Here is a 20,244-nt window from a genome sequence, read left to right as displayed (position 1 = left end):
GAATCTGGAAACAAACAACCCTCTGACTCCACTACCATTCCCCGTAACAATTAGCATTCCAACATGAGTTGTAAAAATAAGTGTACAGGGCAGCAACACTTCTCTTGTAGTGCAAGTGCTGTTACAACCTTGAACTACAGGTTCTCCATAAATTGTGAATTGAAGAACTACTATCTTGCTCTTTCAATTGTTGTTAGATGTGCTGGTTCAATAAAGTAAAAATAGATATTGGAGATGTATTGTAAATCTAATTAAAATTAATAAATATAGTTTTATGATAAAGCCTTATATCTATACAATATATAAAACAACATATATTTACTCAATATACATCAAATAGCATACTGAAGAGCAAAACCTTAGCTTAAAATTATCACACTCAAATACAATGAGTTATCTTACCAGTCACTTTTGGAATTCCTTGCAGACGAGGCACTGGTAACGCTACTATAATTCCCAGATTTGTTCCAACCAACAATAAACCATGGCATACTAGTAGACTGGTTACAGAAACACGCTGCTGTCCTGTGTAATTCAAAAAATGCTACATTACTGCATAGTCATAACCTCTGCCTTAATGACAGTAATCTATAGTTAATATGATAAGTTACACATAATATAATTATAGGGCATCTATACACATGCATCAAGGTTGCCCTGATCCACTGTAATTAAACCGCATTGGAGCAGACTCAATTAATCAAGTCTGTTGGAGTGTGGTAATTTTCACTCGCCAGCTGACTACAGCATCACATGTCAGCGTCCCCGTGCTGAAAAATGGTGGTGGGGGCAGTTTAACTAAAGCTTGTTTGACGAGCTTTAGTTTAAGGTGCCCCGCCACCATTTTTAGGACAGGGACACTGATACATGTGATGCTCTGGGTGCTTTAATTAGAGTGGCTCTTGGATCCACTCTAATTAAAGCACCCCCTCTCCCACCTACTAAACCATGTGTATAAACACCCATAGGTTCTGAGTCAGCAAAGCATCTAAGTAGATGCTTAAGTATTCTTATGTATCAGCTTCACCTACATGCTGTGTAACTGCACCAAAACTTCTGAAATGCTGTAATAATTCAATTTTATTGTGCTAAAAACCACCAAATTCCAGTACAAAAAGCAGCTTTTACAAATAGGTTACTTTTACATATTCTTAGTAGCAATGCTACAATGCATTTTACTATATACAACGGTGGTATATAATTACAACATTACACTGAATTCAAGGCTCAACACTATTCATATTTAATTGACACAACTGCTTTCCCTTTCCTTTTCCATTTCTGAAACAACTTAATGCTTTGGGAGGTTATAGTTTTTATTCTTTGAAAACAAAGAGGGTTTAGCTCATGATAAAAAACTAAAAATAACTGCTTAATACAGTCTAACTGGCCATTTCAAAAACTTAAATTCTCCTAAATGGAAACTAATTTCTTCTATGAGGAGGAGTGAAACTGTGCCGTGAATTAGGAACTGGCCGAGACAGAAACAGTATGAACAAAGTTTGTATCTAGTAATCTCAAAATAAGATTTATGATTACTGATTAAAATACTCAGTAACGCTCTGAAATAACACATGAGCATTAATAAGGCAAGGACGTCTGCAGATGACTTTTATTGAGGTTGCTCAGGGCTGGAGAAGATTGTGGCTACATCTAACAGTTGGATGAATTAGCAGCATGTATATCAAACCTACTTAGAAATATAAATTAAGCATAATGAAAATTCCAAGACAATCTAGATGTTAGTTTCTCTCCATCTGGCTGATAGTAAAAACTCTTACTGTTTTTAATAATCATAACACTGACGTTCCCCTGCCGACAAGGAAATAATTATGCATCTTGCAAAGCTTTGGGGTTGTTTTAGATTAAATATAATGTACTTGATTTCCAAAGTGGCACATGCAAGAATGCTTCTTCACAGCTCATCAGAGGGACAATATTAAAGGAGACTGAAAATGCTACCACTGCAGCCAGAGAGTGGATGACACTGAGGTGATCACAGCTGGATGAAAACAGAGTGCAGCAGATATTTATCATAGGAAAAAAAACATCAGACCCCAGAATAATGCCACAGGCTACAGCCTTGATCTGTTAGTCAAAATGAAGGCAAATCAAATCATATTTATTAAACAAAAGGTTATTATAACGAAGGACTACAATGCCAATTACATATGATGTCACCTGATCCATCTCAGTCAGCTAATATTGCCATTACTTTGATGCTCAGATATTTTGCAGAAGTGTCTGTACACTTGTGTTGATTTTAACAATTGCACAGCTTTTAGAAGCTCAGTTAGAATGAGCACAAACTGTTTCGATTTAGCCCTTACATGAAAATAGAAACAAATCCAGATCTAGATACAACTATTTTTTTTCAATTATTTTTATAGTGAATCAAAAATTATCCAAATCCTAAAGCTACTGAAAGCTTCTCTGGTGTCAAAAACCCATGTTTTTCTGGCCACTTGACACACATCAGTGACAAAAAGGTGACATCTTCCTGAGCAGCAGCAAACTTCCAGTTGCTACTCCTGCACTGCCACTAGTGCTGTGCCCTCTTCTTTTGCTGAAGCCTCAGCCAGAACTGCTGTGGGGAAGGTGTAGGGTGTGGGAAGGAACAGTTCTGCCCAGGGCACAGTACTGGCCAGTTATACTTCTGGAATCAAGATCTGCAGTTTGTGGCTTAGCTTATAGGCAATGCATACAAATCAATGTTAGTACCAACAGAACAAACTGGTGGCCAATTTTACTCTTCTTAAGCAGTCTATTGGGAATATTGCCCAGCTTCATCTTTGTAATCCTTGCAATACATTCGCTAGGTGCTTTACACTGAAAGAAAAATATCAGTGCTTGTTCTCACACAGCAGCCCTGAAAGGACTGCCAACTACTGATTTGCACCTGTGAAGTAATATTATTGTTTCCATATGTGAAAACAGCAAGTGAGTATAGAACAACCTGGAGTCTTAAATACAGAACACAACACTAGGCACGAACCATTGAATGTGAGGTCAAAAGAAAAACTTCTAGCTTTGAATCCTTGGGAAAGCAGGAAACATCTGCATCTGTCTTCATACTGCAGAAATAACTGATGATAACTCATAATGATAACAGTCACTTATTAAAAATATTCATGTGCTGCTTTCTATTGTGAACATTTTTATTTCTATCTTTTTATTACAATGCAGTGTTTTGTGATTTTAATTTTATCCATTAAACACTAAAGGGAAAAATGAGAAAGAAATGGCTCTTGATCAACTGGATGCGTTCTATCCCCTAAGCAAAGGAAAAAAAATATCACCCAGTAAAGATCAATCAAGGGAGAGTGATAAGCATGTAAGTAAAACACTATTATAGTTAAAGGAAAGTTCTTCAATGAAATGGTACCCATGGAGAAATGAAATTGCTAAAGGTGCAAGGGCAGCTTAATAACACTCAGGTTCTTTACAGGCTTACACACATGGTGAGTTTTGCAGGACTCTACAGGACTGCAGCATCAATCTTGATCTTCCTCACATGTCAGCTTCTGATCCTGGCTCAGCAACAGAATTTGTGCATATGCCCCCCTCACAGGGCCCCACTGAAGTGAAGTCTACAAAGGTGCAAGGGCAAGTCTTTACATCCAATGATTAGGCTCCACAAGCAAATTAAACTGTCTTAAAAACCCTATGCTACTGCATATTTAATCAGGCAGTCTGAACTGCTCTCCCTCTTCTTACTACTTGGTTATAACAAATTGACGTAATGAAGTATTGTGTATGTGTGTGCAGGAACTTCAAATGAAAAAAGCAGAGTTTATTTTTTACAGAAAGGAAATGAGGAAATGTTGTTCCCTTTCTCATCAGTTTGCAGGAAGCATGAATGTAACAATAGGAGATGAAAAACAGAAGTTGCCTGTTTGTTCAATAGGTAAAACCTATCATCATACATAAGAGAAAAGAAATCAGACATATCAGAGTAAGCAGAACCTCTCTAAAAGGGCAACTCAGTTAAAGATTAAAAATAATAAGTCTGGTGAAGATAATGCATTTAAGGATATTTACATGCTTAAATACCAGCATCCTGTATTAAATAATAAAATATTAAATGTGACCTTAACACTTCTAAGCTAGTTGGTGGAGGTATGAACTGTGTACAGCAGGATTTTTAATTATTAATATTTTAAAATATGTGAATTAGAGCACATGTATACTAACCACTGTGCATACATGATCTGGGGCAGTAGCTGGGCACAAGCTTTTCCTACCTGGGAAAATATGTAAAACATTAGCAACAGTTTTGTCCTGATCTATTTATTTATTAGATTTATGGGCAGCCCTTCCCAAAATAGCCTTGGGCACTTACAAGAAATAAAATAACTAATACAAGCAGTCCCCAGTGTCTTTTCCTAATGACATCTGCTGGGAGGGCAGTACAGCAGTGCACAGGCAATCCAGAAAGTTTTTGGAGAGGTCTGAGGACAACTTCTCAGTACAAGTGTTGGAGAGGCCAATTAGGCATCTTCTTGACTTGCTCTCACAAACAGAGAAGAATTGGTGGGGGATGTAATAGCGGACAGCAACTTGGGCAGAAGCGACCATGAAATGATTGAGTTCAGGATCCTCAGGAATGGAAGAAAGGAAAGCAGCAGAGTACAGACTATGGACTTCAGAAAAGTGAAATTTGACTTGCTTGGGAAACCGACGGGTGGGATCTCCTGAGACACCAGTCTGAGGGGGGAAAGAATCAAGGTTGTACTTCAAAGAAACCTTATTGAGGGTGCAGGAATGAACCATCCTAATACACAGGAAGAGTAGGCAAGTATGGCAGAAGACCAGCTTGGCTTAGAAAGGAACTCTTCAGTGAGCTAAAACACAAAAAGGAAGCTTACAAGAAGTGGAAACCTGGACAAAACTAGGGAGGAATATAAGAATATTGTTCAGGCATGCAGGGATGAAATCAGGAAGGCCAAAGAGCAATTGCAGTTGCAACTAGAGAGGATATGAAGGGTAACAATAAAGATTTCTACAAGTATATCAGCAACAAGAGGAGGACTAGGGAAAGTGTGGATCCCTTACTAAATCGGGAGGAAACCTAGCAATAGATGATGCAGAAAAAAGGATGAAGTACTCAATGCCTTTTTTTACCTCAGTCTTCACAGGCAAGATCAGCTCCTAGACTACTGCACCTGGCTGCACAATTTGTAGAAGAGGTGAGCAGCTGACAGTGGGAAAAGAACAAGTTAGGGACTATTTAGAAAAGCTGGACATGCACCAGTCCATGGGGCCAGATGTGATGCACCCAAGGGTGCTGAGGGACATGGCTGATGTGACTGCAGAGCTGTTGGCCATTATCTTAAAAATTAATGGCTATCAGGAGAGGTCCCAGATGACTGGAAAAAGGCAAATATAGTGCCCATCTTTAAGAAATGGAAGAAAGACAATCCAGGAAACTACAGGGAACTGGTCAGCCTCCCGCCAGTTGCTGCAAATCATGGAGCAGGACCTCAAGGAATTAATTTCTAAGCATTTGGAGGAGGTGGTGGTGGTTAGGAACAGTCACCATGGCATCACCAATGGCAAGTCATGCCTGAGCTCCCTGATTCACTTCTATGATGAGATGACTGGTTCTGTGGATGCAGGGAGACCAGCAGATGTGGTATACCTTGACTTCGGCAAGGCTTTTGATAAGGTTTCCCACAACATTCTTGCAAGCAAGCTAAGGAAGTATGGATTGAATGAACAAACTATAAGGTGGATAGAAAACTGGCTGGATCATCAGGCTCAGAGGGTACTAATCGATGGCTTGATGTCTAGCTTGCAGCCAGTGGCATCCAGTGGGTCAGTCTTGGGGCTGGTTTTGTTCAATATCTTAATCAACAATCTGGAAGATGGGCTAGAGTGCAACCTCAGAAAGACTGAACATGACACCAAGCTGAGAGTAGTAGATAGGCTGGAAGGTAGGGCTAGGATTCAGAGTATTCTAGAGAAATTGGAGAATCAGACCAAAAAATCTCATGAGCTTCAATAAGGAAACAATTCAAAGCCCTGCACTTTGGATGGAACCATCCTGCACCAGTACATGCTGGGGGCTGACTGGCTAAACAGCAGCTCTGCAGGAAAGGGCCTGGGGGTTACAGTGGACAATATGTTGAATAAAAGCCAGCAGTGTGTTCTGGTTCCAAAAAGGCTAATAGCATACTGGGCTGCATTAGCAGAAGCACTGCCAGCAGACTGAGGGATGTGATTATTCTCTATGCAGCTCTGGTAAGGCCACATCTGGAATACCGTGTCCAGCCCCCGCTCACCCCCCATTCCCCTACAGAAAGGATGGTGACAATTTGAGAGAGTGCAGCAAAGGGCAACAGAAATTGTTAAGGGCCTGGGGCACATGACTTATCAAGACAGACTGAGGGAACTGGGTTTATTTAATCTGGAGAAAAGACAACTAAGATGGGATTTAATAGCAACCTTCAACTACCAGTAAGGAGGTTCCAAAGAGGATAAAGTTAAACAGTTCTCAGTGGTGACAAATGGTCTTAAGCAATGGTCTCAAATTGTAGCAAGGGAGGTTTAGGTTAGATATGAGAAAAAAACTCTCTCACTAGGCGGGTAGTAAAAAACTGAAGCAGGTTACCCAGAAAGACTATGGAATATTCATCCTTAAAGGTTTTTAAGACTAGGCTAGAAAAAGCCTTAGCTTGGATGATAGAGCTAGGGATGGTCCTGCTCTGAGCAGGGTATTGGACTAGATAACCTCCTGAGGTCCCTTCCAACCCTCATTTCCTATGATTCTTTCCTTAAAAGAACAATAGTCTACTCCTGATGCAAGTCAAGGAGTTCCACCCTCAGTTTAAACAAAGAGATGTGCTTTAGGTGCTGAAAATCCCAGTTTGTGACTTTACTGTGTTCACTAGAAGACTGTCAATTAAATAGGTGTTATTTTAAAATGTACAGGAAAGTAACACTTCTTGGAGTTCCTCCTTCCCCCAGCTAGAACTTCTGTAACTCAACCCAGCCATATGTCAATAAAACTACAGACTTTGCTGCAGGGAGCTTCTTCTAGGTGTAGCAGAGAAAAAAGCTTTAGAAAACCATCATTATTCCCCAGAGCAGGTACATCACAATAGCTTAGACGCTGGTTTCATCTATGTCAGTTGACTATGTAATGGCCTATACACCCAAGCATAACTAGAATGCATTTTAAGTTTTCAAGGCTTAGATAAGGTGGGAGGCAGTGACATAGCAAGCAGCTTCTTCAGCTGAGTGCTCTCCTGTAGTGGTGACTTCCTCAGTCTAGTCATTCTTGTGTTTTCTGTGTCCTTAAGTGGTATAAAAGGATAAACAACCAAACCATGGAGGATTCAGGAGAATTCTCTCAAGAACATGAACTTATTCCTTCATATATACTCACTGAAAGGTTTCTTTTTCCTGCTATCGCTCCTAAATGTAAGTTATGAGGCACTTCCAGGGCCAGAATTAATCAAAATGCTCAATATAGAAAACGCAACACTACTATTGGCTCAAGTTTGCTTTGTCTGTCTACTACAATATCATTAAACTCTGGTGACAATCACTTCACAACATCAGTTCACTTAATTTTGTGCTTAGTATTCGGCACTGTGTTGCAATGTTATCTTGTCCAAGGTAGTGAACAGGCACATTCTTTGTGGTAGGAAAGGCAGGCAGTTAAGGCAAACATTTAAAGTTGTATGCATGTGGCAATAAAGTTATGTTCAGCATTCATTTTAGTGTTGCTTTAACAGAACTTGTTATTATTTATATAAAGTTGTTATTATGGCTTCTTTGTCTTGCTGACAATGTAGCCCAAGGAGTCCAGATATTTGACAAACCTGTGACACTGTACTCTGTTCTAATCTGTGAACTTTCTTTTTTCAAAGGGCGCATCTACACAAGACACTATGGCAACGTAGCATTGGCAGGCACAAACCATGATGCTGACAACACTGCGCAGTAGCAGTGAACTACGTTTCTGTAGCTCATCACTGCGGTGACGCAGTGTCTAAAAATAACCGTGTGTCACCAAGACTGCGCAGTACTTGCATTTGGCACTTTTATTTGCTACTGCAAGTACTAAATGATTCTGCAGTACCAAATGTGCAGGCAGAGGCACATGTATATGCACCCAAAGGCACCTTCAGAACATTTCTAGATTTAGTAATTTCTTCCTCTCAAGTTCAGTGAGCTTCCTTGTTGCATGCAGAGGGAAGTCTCATCTTGGGCTGCTTTCTTAAATCTGAAAACAGCTTCCTTGTAGTACATCAAACCTCTGATTTTACAGCACAAATTTAGCATTTGAGAATCCATTAAAATTCTTCAATACAACAAATTACAGGACAATAAGTCTTCTAGAAATGCAGTACTTTCACTCTGGTTCTGTTTCATATTTCTCTTTACCTTCCATTACATTACAGTCTGATATGTTCTTCAGCTGTTTTTAATTGTAAATGGCCTCTCACTATATTTATTATGCAAGCCTCCTAAACCCCTGTCATCTATGGTTTTTTACTGTAATATAGTAGGATCCTGAAAATAAGCCTAAGAAATGCAGCTGAATAACTGAAATTCACTGCATGTTTGGAATGGACTTTTCTGTAATGTTTCCTCTACAGTTCCACTCTTGGAAATGCCTTGAGTTCACTAGAATGTTTTTCATAAGCGAGAAAGAAGCTAAGCAGTGATAAGAGTTAAACTAGAGTATGTATGACAAGCCAAATCTCTTTCTTAGGAAGTTACATCAATTTGTTATATTATCAGGGAAATGACAACTGAAGCAAAATATTTTTCAAGATTTTCTTTTTCATTATGCAGGGGCAGAAAAATATTTTTCATTTTACCATAAAGAAGCAAAGTCATCAAGGCTTTCTTTCTATCAATAGTAAGAGAGATTAATTTGGCATTACCTCTTTTGTTCACACCAGTTTTTATTCCTTTGCACAATTAGGGCGAATTAAATGAAATGACCTATTTAAACAGAATGCAAAGAGAAAATAGCTGATTGCTCATTAGTGGGAGTTGCATGCAAGCACTGTATGCTAGAATAGACTGTAAAGAGAGGTACTAACATGACCATTTACAAAGGAACTTTAGTTTAAAGCTAGTGCAATATCCAGCATGTAGGGTATGAAGATAGGGTAGGAAGAATGTTTATTTTTGGGATCTAAAGGTTTATATACCAAAATGTTTTATATACTAAAATGAACACTGAATTTGTTTAAGAAAACAAAACAGTTTTAGTGCTGAAAACTAAGTGCTGGTAAAATCATATCACTGCAGCAGGTTCATTCACTGACAACAAGATCTGGTCCTAGTGTGAGTTGTACATATGAGTCCACAAATACAAGTGATATGAATACTATCCTTACCAAATTTACAGAGAGAGAGAGCTGGAAAGAACAGGAAGTTCCACCTTTTGGAATAGCAATGAAGCACTTAGGAGTGGGAAAGTTTTAGCAAGGAGACATAGTGAAAGAGATGAACAACAAGTGTGTACCTAAATTCCACTTCAGTAGGGCACGCAGTGAGATTTTAGGCTAAATTCTGGTGTTTCACTTCAGCTAATTCTTTTGTCCAAACTTTTAATAAAATGTGAAAAAATGAGAAGATAACATTGTCTCCTTAGCAAACTGCTTTTTCTGAGCTCTACCAAAATCCATTCTAACGTACAGTGCCTGCAAGTAAGTGCCACACTGCAAGAAACTAAAGGATGATGGTACCTAAATCATGGCCAGTTCCTCCTGTATCCTTCTTCAGTGTCTTCCTCTCTTTTGCTGCTTCTTTTCCTGGCACTTCCCAGACTTCCACTGCCTAAGTCTCTTCCCTCTTGTTGCCTCTTGATTTCCCAGAAAAAAGATTCTCCACTGTCTTTTCCAAAGGCTGAACGTTACTTCCTGCTTGCTTTCCAATTCCAGTTGTCCCTCTCCCTCTCCGCATATTAAACTGTGGAGTTCTGGAAAGCCCCTGGTGTGAATGTTTACAGAGAGTATCCTTCGCATCCCTAATTCACACACTGTCTGTTGTGGAACTAATGTTTGCCAGCATCTGCATACTTTATTTAACTAGTACTGCATACAGTTGCTAATATGAGCCCATATTTTCCACTTACTCTCCTGGTCCTGGAAGGCAAGAGCAGGAAACTGACATAGGCAAAAGATTATTTGGAGCAAGGGCTGTCACCTCTTAAGTTCCATTGTAAAACCATGATATTTTTTGATTAAGAAATTAAACTAAGCAGCCACTTGATTTTTTTTATTAGCAACAATCATTTTTAGGCTAGGTTTAATTTCCAAACTGTTGTTATACATAAGGAGATTAGAAACCTTTAAAAAAATATGACTAGGACTAGACTGCAATTCCAGCCGCCTTTCAAATAAAAGTTAAGTGTTCCACGTGCAGCTTTGATCTGTGATCCTGATAACAAAAATAATAGGAAAATGGTTCTATTGTGTGTCACCTGCTATTCAGTTCTAACAGGAAAATTAAAACATTCTCTCAGATTGAGTTAAGGTCTTCCTGATCGGATGAGTGGGATAGGCCTAATGTACCTGTAAGCCATGTAGTTGCATGCTAGGTCAGATGACAGCTGATTTTTTTCCTGGTGTAAACTGAAACTAACTGGACACATCTACATGTACAATTTATGAGACTGAATATACTCCACCTCAATTTGAGCTGGAGTAAATTATTCTTGATGTCACAGTCCATATGTGCATTTAAGTGCAGTAATTTACTGCAATGCCAGATACCACTTGTATCTGACAGGACTATCCAGCAGTGCAGTAAATTAATCTACTGCACCCTAATTGCTGTGCCCATGTAGACAGTGACACTTTACTGCTCAGCAAAGTAGTGTGATGCACAGTAAAGCATCTCATGTAAACATGCCCATTAAGAGCTATACTAGCTTAGTCAACAGCTTCTGTGCCATGCACCTCTAAGCAGGTAGCAGAGATGGCTTAATGAGGCATTTTTTTATACAAGCGATTCTCAGACAGAGTGCTGCAAGATCCTTCCAAGCATGCTGCAGTGCCAGAAGGTAAACAATTGCTTCTCCTCCTGCCAGGTACCCCAGCATACGACAGGCAGGTGGCACCTACTGCTGCTTACCACCAGAGGGCAGTTGCTGTGTTCCCAGCAGTGCACTCTGCTGCTCACGTACAGGTAGATGAGCAGATGCTGGGCCAGAGGGCCACACTACATCCTGGCTTGTCTTCTGTTCCTCCCATGCCCCCAGGACCAGTGGGAGCGGTCATGGCTGCATGGGGCTCTAGTTGCTGGTATGCAAGTTGCTGGAGGAGCAGCCACAGTGGCAGGTATAATACAGACCCCTCAGGTACAGACCGGGGACATAAAGAGGACAGACAGCAAAAAAAACAAAGCAAGGTATGGTGAGGTGCTGTCCCCATTACCCTTTCCAGGCACCAGCTAAATCCTAGTTCAATGGTTCTCAACCAGGGTTCCATTAAATTCTGAAAAGTTATAGAGAGGTACCTTGAGGCTAAAAAATTTGAGAACCACCATTTGCATAAAGAGGATCTTTATCTGCATATTGGGGATCCTGGGACAGACCAATGGTTCTAGTCTGATATTCTGTCTACCCAGGGGTGAATCCCAGATGGTTCAGAGGAAAGCACAAACATACCATAGTACATCTAATTACTCTGCCATCATAGAATAATGGGGTGGTGGGAGAGAGAGAGAAGTATTTTCTGATGGCAACTGGTTATGAGCTTCCTTCCTGAAGTATGAGGTTCAGTACTTTTGAACTTTATCTTAGCATAACTGTGAATGCCCTTTGTAAAAAGCTCATTGCTATTAACGACCCACTCCAGCAAAACACCGAAGACATGTTCAACTTGAAACGTGAGAGAAGTTCCATTGCCACTGCCTGGCACTTAGTTACACAATTAAAGTCAAGCAAGTGTTCAGCTGGGTTGAGGCCTATAATATTCAGCTCAATAATATGGCTTCCTCTAATGTGGAGTTGACAGTTCAGTAGTTCACTGAATCCCTGGCACTTGTGAGCGGAGAGAAGAACTGAACCAGCTCTTCAGTTCCTTAATAGACGATATTTCTGCCAACTTTTCCGAGCTAATACTGATGTGCAGACAAACCATCTGGTCATAACCACCTTAGCTGCATAGTTGAGATTTAAATATAGATTAAATGCACAGTTTGCACCTAGGCTTCTGGTTCATATGTGAGTTACAGTTACTGAGCAATATCCAGATTGAGATCACATTGTACAATGCAGTTACCTGACAAAATATTGTGAATAGGAGTGGCAATATTAATATCCTGGAGGTGTTTCAGAGTCTCAGTGTGGAACAAGCGGAGCGTAGATCCAGATGTGAATGCAATCCAGATTCCTACTCCAGCAACAGCCATATGTGAGATCACCATCCCCTCCTCTTGATGAGCTTCAAAATAGTGCTAATAATAAAAAAAGACAAAGCAAGTATAACAGGTTCAAAGCCATATAATTCATTCTTACCTGTAAGCTCCTGTATTGTATAGAGTGCCATGTAGTCTCACTCCCTTTGCCCTACCAAGGGTAAGTCTTGCCCCTAAAACTTTACAGCTGCATACCCAGTAACTTATTTTGTTTGTAAAAAAACAACAAACATGTTGGGAATTTGTTTTTCTTCAGAGCAATCCTGCATTTCCACATCTGTCTTTTCAAGAAAGCACACTAGTGTAGAAAAGTCTGAGACCAGACTGTTTTTTGCCACTGTGCTACCTGAGAGCAGAGCTGCCACCAGGAGGATATCTGGTAAGACTCCTCAACATAAACACAGATTGAGTTTGGGTGTGTAACAAGTGGTGATCCTGGGGTTGGTCTGAATGTTGGCCTGCCCACTTGTTTCAGGGCAAACTGCCTGCCTGCCTACCTTGCCTGCCACACCTTTGATATTAATTAGAAGATGATAACAAGGCAGGACAATGCCCATTTACTTGCCCTGATGCCAGGGGCCTATACATGGCTCCAAACATCCCCTTATACCATGTCCCATGACTCGCAAATGGAATCCATGGCCTAATGCATGGCCTTAGCTTGTTTGGCCTAATACCTGGCCTATAAGCCTGTGCTCTCACACTGGGACCTGCACTTCAGTGCTTCATGTTGGGACCCTCACTCCCACGCCCTAACACTGGAGCTTGCAAACTCTGTGCCCCCACACTGGGCTCTCATGCAATCAATCGGAGATCCTAGCCCCTCCCTTTTCCTCAGACTCCCTGCCTGGATAAGGACCATCTTGGTCCCCTCACGCCCCTACACTGGGGCCTCATCCCCTGCCCGACACTGGGCTGCAATCCCCTTAATCCCCTTGCCTGAGGAGCTTCACACTTAGCTCACTCATAGGCTTAGGGCCCCATCCCCCTGGAGCCTCGCACCTGACTCCTTCATATGCCTCAGGACTTGCAGTGAGCCTGGGTGCTGCCTCAAGTCCCTTCCTGACCTGGGCCCTGCCTCAGAACTCACTGTGAGCCTGAGCCCTTGTTATGTCTTTGGGGTGTGCTCCCCTAGCCTGCCCCCTCAATGGGGTAACCCGCAAGGCAGTAGGGTTCCTGGTGCCTGAAACTCATCCTTCAATGGGGAGGCACAGATGTGGCATTTCTTGGAAACTGCTCCATCACAAGCAGTCACACCTCACCATCCAGCCCTGGGTGCTGTTTTAGGTCATGTCCCAGAACCAGTGATGATGCACAGGGGGTGCACATGCGCTCACTGAGAGTGCTGGTGCACCCCTGACAGCCAGCATTCCCAGGCAGGGGGGGCAGGCGAGAGTGCTGGTGCTGCCCCTGAGAGCACCAGCTGGGAACTGGCGGCGCCAGAAGAAGTGGTTCCCCCCACGGTTGATAACACTCACCCAGAAGTGCCAGTGGCACGCTGCTGTGACTTGCGGGTCGGTGGGATTGGCCATGGGGGAGCCCCCACTCCGGTCTGCAGCATTTGCTGCAGGGGAAACCCACCACCTCTGGTCAGTGACTGGCCACTGGGACACCAAGTACCCACAACTCATGAGGCACCAGTTGCCCATGCCCAAAACCACGAGCCTCCACCTTCCTCATAGCTCCTTCCCTGTACCTCCAAGATATTATGAGCAGCAGCTCCAGCTGGATGATGCTCTCTCTCCAGCTGCTGGCAGCAAACTGCCAGTTATGCTGCTCAGAGGCCTGTTCTCATAATAAACAGCTGGGCAATTGTGCCTGATTGGAAGTGCAGCCACCTAAAAGCTGGTTGGCTGTTTTCTCATGCCCCTTTGAGCAACAGAGCACACCCTGTGCTCTGTTACAGGGTGGAATACATACTTGGGAAGCAGAACAGACCTTTATGCAATAAAGTTGAACAGTCGCTTATACTAACTTCTTCCAGTGCAATCTAAACTTCCTTTGCTGGAACTCTGTGCTCTTCTAGGAACTTGGTCTTTCCCAAATCCCTTTAGAATAGGTTTCTGTGCCTGCCCACTCTTTTACACAGTAAATGGGAGAAGTTCCTCAGGTATTTGAAAGGGGCCAGTTGTCTTTTTACACCCTTTTTGGCCAGACACTCAATCCCATACTTCTCGTGGTGGCATTACTCCACCCAGGGTCTTCCAGCGATTTGACTACTACTGTGATTTGTAAAACACTTGGGAGCTCTAATTCATGTACCATGACCTCTCTGCTTCAAAGAGAAATAAAAGACAATCCCTAGGAAATAAAGCCCTCCATTTCCAAACTTCTCTTTGAACAAAATATCCAATTAACTTTCTTTTAAAGAATACTTTTCAATCCAAATATAATTATGGGTATGAACTGACATTATTATTGAAAATACAGTCTCTCATGGTCCTAAATATACATAGCAGGGAATGCTCTAGGAGTTTGAGACTTGACTTATAATAATGGCTTAAAATCAAACCACAGCAAGTATGCAATAAATTATTATATGGCCTTAGTTCAAACAAACTAGATTCTTGCTGTACAACCAGAGGTTTGATGTTCTGTGAGATTTTTTTTAATTTAAGAAAGTAGCCCAATCTGAGAGTTTCTTTAGCATGTGTGCAGGTAGGTAGAGGAAGCCTGAGAAGGAAAGGGAAAGCATGAGGGCTCTGGGGACAGCAGAAAGAAAGAATAGGTAGGAGAATAGGCAGGAGCCTGGGGGCTGAATGTTAGCTTCTTGGGAGCCACATGTGGCCTTTGGACTTTCCTGGGTGAATGCTCTAAAACCACCAGATTATCATGTAAAGCTGATAACTAACACCTCCCCCTTCCCTATGATTTTGAACAAAAGTGATTTAAATGCTGAACTTGATACTCAGAGTATTCCTACTAGATTGGGCCCCAGTTACTTATAGGGATGTTAATATTGTTGATCTCAATCAGCCTTTGGCAGGGGATGGGTACTCAACTATTCAGTTGAGCCAAGATGGTAGCACCTGTGCATATACTCAGTAGCTATGCTTACGGAGATTTCATTTCTATGAATCTCTCTCTTGGAACTGGCACTTGCTCAGCCCCATTTTAGATGCTTATGTTTCTTTGATGATCTCACTGAGTACCTCACAGTCTTCATGCACTAGATCATATAACACTTCTGTAAGACAGTGAAAAATGACTGCCTTCATTTTATAGATGAGGAACTGGTGCACTGAGAGACAAAGTGTCTATTTTACCTTTCATACCACAGTGGCATGTACATAAATGCATGAGTCTGCCTCATTCACAGCAGATGTGGACTTCTGTTGCATTAATGGGACTAGACTAACTCACTGAACTGTGACTGTGACACCCCTTTTCAAACTTTGAACCACATCACTTCTGAATGCCCTCTCCATGCATGGAATGAAATTGTATTTGATTTGCACGATACTATACTTGAGGCAATCAGCTGGACTTGGGGAAAGGAGACCTAGATTTTAATTCAAAGACCATTTGTTTTATACACTGAACTTTTGCACAGAAGTAGAATTCTAGGTACCCTACAGTGGACTTTCTAGGAGGGAGAAAAATAGGTTCTTAAAAGGGAAGGTTGGAAACAAGGTGGACAGTCTTGGGTGCTTACATTTTCCCTAAGTCTCGCTTTACACACAGTATCTCCATCTTGCAATTACACCTCTTATCCATCTTGCAATTACAGCATCAATCTGCACCTTTTTCACTTTACATGAGGATTCCTATGAGGCATGTATCAAGTCCCCCTTATTCAAATCTAAATGGATTATATCCACTCTCTTCTCCTTATCTAAGAGGCCAGTTTTCCTGTCAGAAAATTGTGGTTAGTTTGGCATTTTTTTCCATTTTCTGTTTATGTCCATACCCTTAATTATTCCTCCATAGTACTGAAGTCAAGCTAACAGGAATATATTGTTATGGATTTCTCCTCCTCCATGGCTTTTTAACATAGTTACCTTCTTTGTCATTCTTCAGGATATGTCAAACTGACAGATTAAATAAGAAGCCTATCATATTTGCAATTTCATGACAATTCTTTCAATAGCCTGTGATAGAGATTATCCACAGCCTCTGATTTCAACACAGTACATAGCCTAAGTTTTACTTCCATTTCATATGTGGCAGTTTTCAGCTCCTTTTTGTCTACTGTATATATTTATTTTTAGTACTTTACATTGAGATTTTTGTTTAAACAAGACAAACTGGACACTTGTGTGATACTGTAAGTTATCTTTTCCTTTTCTTACTTTTTCTTAAACAAGTTATGTAATTCAGAAACATGGCATGTAATGTATCCAATAGAGCAAGAATTGTATACACTTCTTTGTTTCATTCCCACAGCATTAGGAAACTTATTTATCCTTTTTATAAGTGAATTTCTTGAAACAGCCACAGTAAATGTGAATGTTTTTCATGGCAACCAAGGCTTCAGAATGCTGTTTTGCTTTACAGTATGACACACAACTGTTATAATGACTGTGCGTTTTTAATGCTCTCAAAAACTGAAGTCAATATAATTTTTTCCAACATCTTACTTGGTGTTTGGATCAGGAACACAATTAACGATAAAAAATTACACACTCTGTGGCATTCTAACCTTCAGTGCCAACCACAAGCAGGAAGGCAATTTTGTTAAAATAACTAAGCAGTTTGCATAGGCATTCTGTAGTTACTAGCTAACTAAACTCCCACACAGTGTCATTCAGCTTGTACAGTTATCCGTTAAAATATTCAGAGACATTTAAAAACATTACTTGCCATCCCCTCAGCAACGTAGGAAATATACAAAAAGATCTATTCTTCTCAATCAAACAGCCTTCTTACATTGTGTAGGAGCAAGAATGTACAAAAATCTGGACATTTTTTCACTGATACATAAATCTTTTCCACTAAAACTAATTGCTGGCATCTACATTGATGATACCGTCCACTTGAAATGCAATAGCTGATCCTTCCTTTTAAAGAGTGCTGTTTACAGAACAAAAAGGGCAACTAGTAAGTGACAAAACATGACTGATTTCCATTTCTATAAAAAATAACAAGTTCTAAATCTAGGATTTTACATTCCTTCTTCTTGAGTTTTCACTACCACATTCCCTATACACTTTCCATTCAGAGCCCATGTTTCCATTCAGAACCCATGTTTTCTCGTCAGGCTCCGCTGTTCCAACTCTATAGCAACATCAAAGCTGCAGAACACATTTTGGATGCCACAGCAAGTCTTTACAACAGTGGTGCCTGCTATTGTTTTGACAGTATACTGCATAGTTGAAAACTTTCTTTTCAGAGGTTGCCCACTTGCAGGGTGTAAACTCAGTTGTGATTCCAGGCCCTAATAGCTGTGCCAGGAACTGAACCATGATTTCTCAAGCACAGCAAACTCCACATAATGGGCCCCATTGTTCATGAAAAAGAATGACTTTAATTACTTTAAAGAAATGACAGTACTTGGGCAACATAATCTTAAACATGGTGATTTTTTGTTTATTTAGTACATTTTAGATAATTCCACTTTAATCTTTAAAATTAAGTAGTGGTAGTTCTTCAGCAGTTAGTCATGCTGCGGAACATGAGAATATTTTCTATTTACATGGTAACTTTCATCCTATAATATAAATACTTATATATTTTACAGTGAAAGACCTGACCCTTCAGGGTTTCAGGGGCTGCCCACAGAAATCACTATACAAAAGCATTACTAAAATTCAGTCACTTCTTGGCTGGCAGGCAAACAGTAGCCAAGGACTAAGACAAACCATACACTTCAGAAAAGTGTCAGTGGACCTTTAACACTTTAAAACAGAGAACCTTTTATTTAGCAAGGTTCCCTTTCCAAGGAGCTCTGGATACTTTGCAACATAATAAGAGATATTTCTAAATACTCACTGAGAAATTACAGTAAAACACTATTATTACAACAAAATGAAATGGCAGAAAATCAATCTATGAGGAAAAAAGGTAGTGGTGGGGGTGGGGAAGGGAACAAGAGCCAAAAGATGCATGTAAGATGCCAACTGCGCTTCTTAGAAAAAACAGCTTAAGAGTGTTGTAAAAAGCAAGCAGAGGTGGATGGAAATGGGTTTTCACACAAAGCAAAAGTATGGATTGTTGGTTGACTTTGTACAATGAGATTCTTAAAAGGCAAGACATGCCTAACCCAACAGAGGCACATAATATATTGATGGCCTGTACAAACCAGTGCTTTAAAAAAAACCAACGAACCAACCAAAACCCCCCAAAAAACAAAACACAACAACAACAACAAAATCAATAAAATAATTTACAGGAAGAGTAACCTAAGGAATATAGAGCAGATGAAGTATGTACCAGTAAACAAATTAGCAGCTGTATTCTGAACTGGCTCTAAGAAATGCATGGAAGCCCTGCAAAAATCAAAGTGCAACAATTGACCCTTGTGCTCCTGAAAGGTTTGCATGGTTCAAAGGAGGGGCACAGCCTTTGCAGATTGTGCCCCGAAGAAAAAATACAAACACTTTTAGGCTAGGGACAAAAGTGACACATAATACAGTTTAAGTCATCAGAAACTGGTTTAAACTTGTAACAGAACAAAAGCTCAGTGTACACAAACCAGTTTCAAAATAGCTGAAACTGGTTTAAGATAAACCTGATTGAATGAATCAGATGTAATTGAGTTGCGTCAAACCAGTTTATGAAACTTCTATCCCAAACTGCTTCCTGGTTCAAGTTAAATAACAGTCTCCAGCATCCCAGTAAGTTTTACAGCCCTGGGTCGGGCTGTGATGTCTGCTCCAGAGAGCAGGGCTGGCCCTCCCCCTCAGCTCCCTAGCTGAAGCAGTGAGGGCTGGCTGAAAAAGAGGGGTGAGGGTGAGAAACAAACCCAGCTGGGGATGCAGCCCCGTCTGCAGAGGAGGGACTGCCCCCCCACGGCCAACTCTAGCCTGGGTCTGGAAACAGGGAGAGGAGTTAAATACCCTTTCCCCTACTCAAACTTAGAGTGACTGTGGACTACAAATCCTAGAGGCACTTGGAAGCAGGAAGAGGAAGTGATAAGCAACCCTGCAGAGTACTGCTGCTATGTTTTTGGACAGCAAATCCCAGAGACCTCAGGGGTAGCAGAAAGAGGAAGTGAACACACAGCCCATGCTGGCTATGTGCCAGGGAGTCATGCTTTAGCTCCCGGCTTCTAGCTTGAACCACTGCAGGCATGTGGCTGTATTTCCTCAATCAAAGCTAAAAATGTCTGTTCACTTCTGTTTCAATTCAATCTCTGCAGTTTAGACTAACCTGCAAAGACTGCCTTACAGGTCCAACACCTGGCTTCCCACAGAGAAGGTTCACAGTTCAAATGTTCTGTTGAGACTTTTAGCTTGAGTCACCAATGTCTTTGACTGAACCTCCCCTCACCTGCCTAACAAGTGAGAGCACAAGGGAGAGAAGTGTGTTTTCATTCTGCTTCTCTCCACTTTGCAGCAAGGTTTTTGTACAATGAGGAAAAGGTAAGTGATGTACATTAGAGCATTCCTCCAAGCCAGAGACCAGTTTCCTGCAGTAAAACTCTGTACAGCTCTGCATCAGTAGCTCATTATCAGAAGTAATACTGCTAAGAGGCTTTATGTGTGTAGTAGATGTTATGTGAGATAGCTTCAGACATATAAAACAACGGACAAGGAGTCAGGTAGATGAAAGGCCCTTCTAATAGCTGATAGTGTCAAAATTGTCAGTGAGCTGCTTACTAGCTAGCATTTATTACTAATCTATGATGCACTGAAAAAGCAGAACTTCTATGGTACAGATATGGATGAGAAATAGCTTCTAAATCGAAATGGA

At 40.9% G+C, this 20,244-nt stretch overlaps 1 protein-coding gene across 6 annotated transcripts in view; it reads right to left on the bottom strand.

The window, feature by feature from the left end:
- The window catches only part of ARHGEF10 (Rho guanine nucleotide exchange factor 10), a 210,684-nt gene that overhangs the window by 6,248 nt on the left and 184,192 nt on the right, over nt 1–20,244 (bottom strand). For all 6 annotated transcript variants that reach the window (XM_019537490.1, XM_019537494.1, XM_019537493.1 and 3 more), the window contains 2 exons: nt 12,255–12,429; nt 403–525 (listed from right to left, as the gene is read on the bottom strand). In XM_019537490.1, coding sequence (XP_019393035.1) covers nt 403–525; nt 12,255–12,429 — 298 coding nt within the window. The remainder of the gene's footprint in view (nt 1–402; nt 526–12,254; nt 12,430–20,244) is intronic.

The sequence above is a fragment of the Crocodylus porosus genome, unplaced genomic scaffold (genome assembly GCF_001723895.1).
Source record: "Crocodylus porosus isolate Cpor-Errol unplaced genomic scaffold, CroPor_comp1, whole genome shotgun sequence".
NCBI classification, from domain to species: Eukaryota; Metazoa; Chordata; order Crocodylia; family Crocodylidae; genus Crocodylus; species Crocodylus porosus.
The sequence above is the reverse complement of the archived record's forward strand: the minus strand, read 5'-3'. Positions and strand labels throughout refer to the sequence as shown.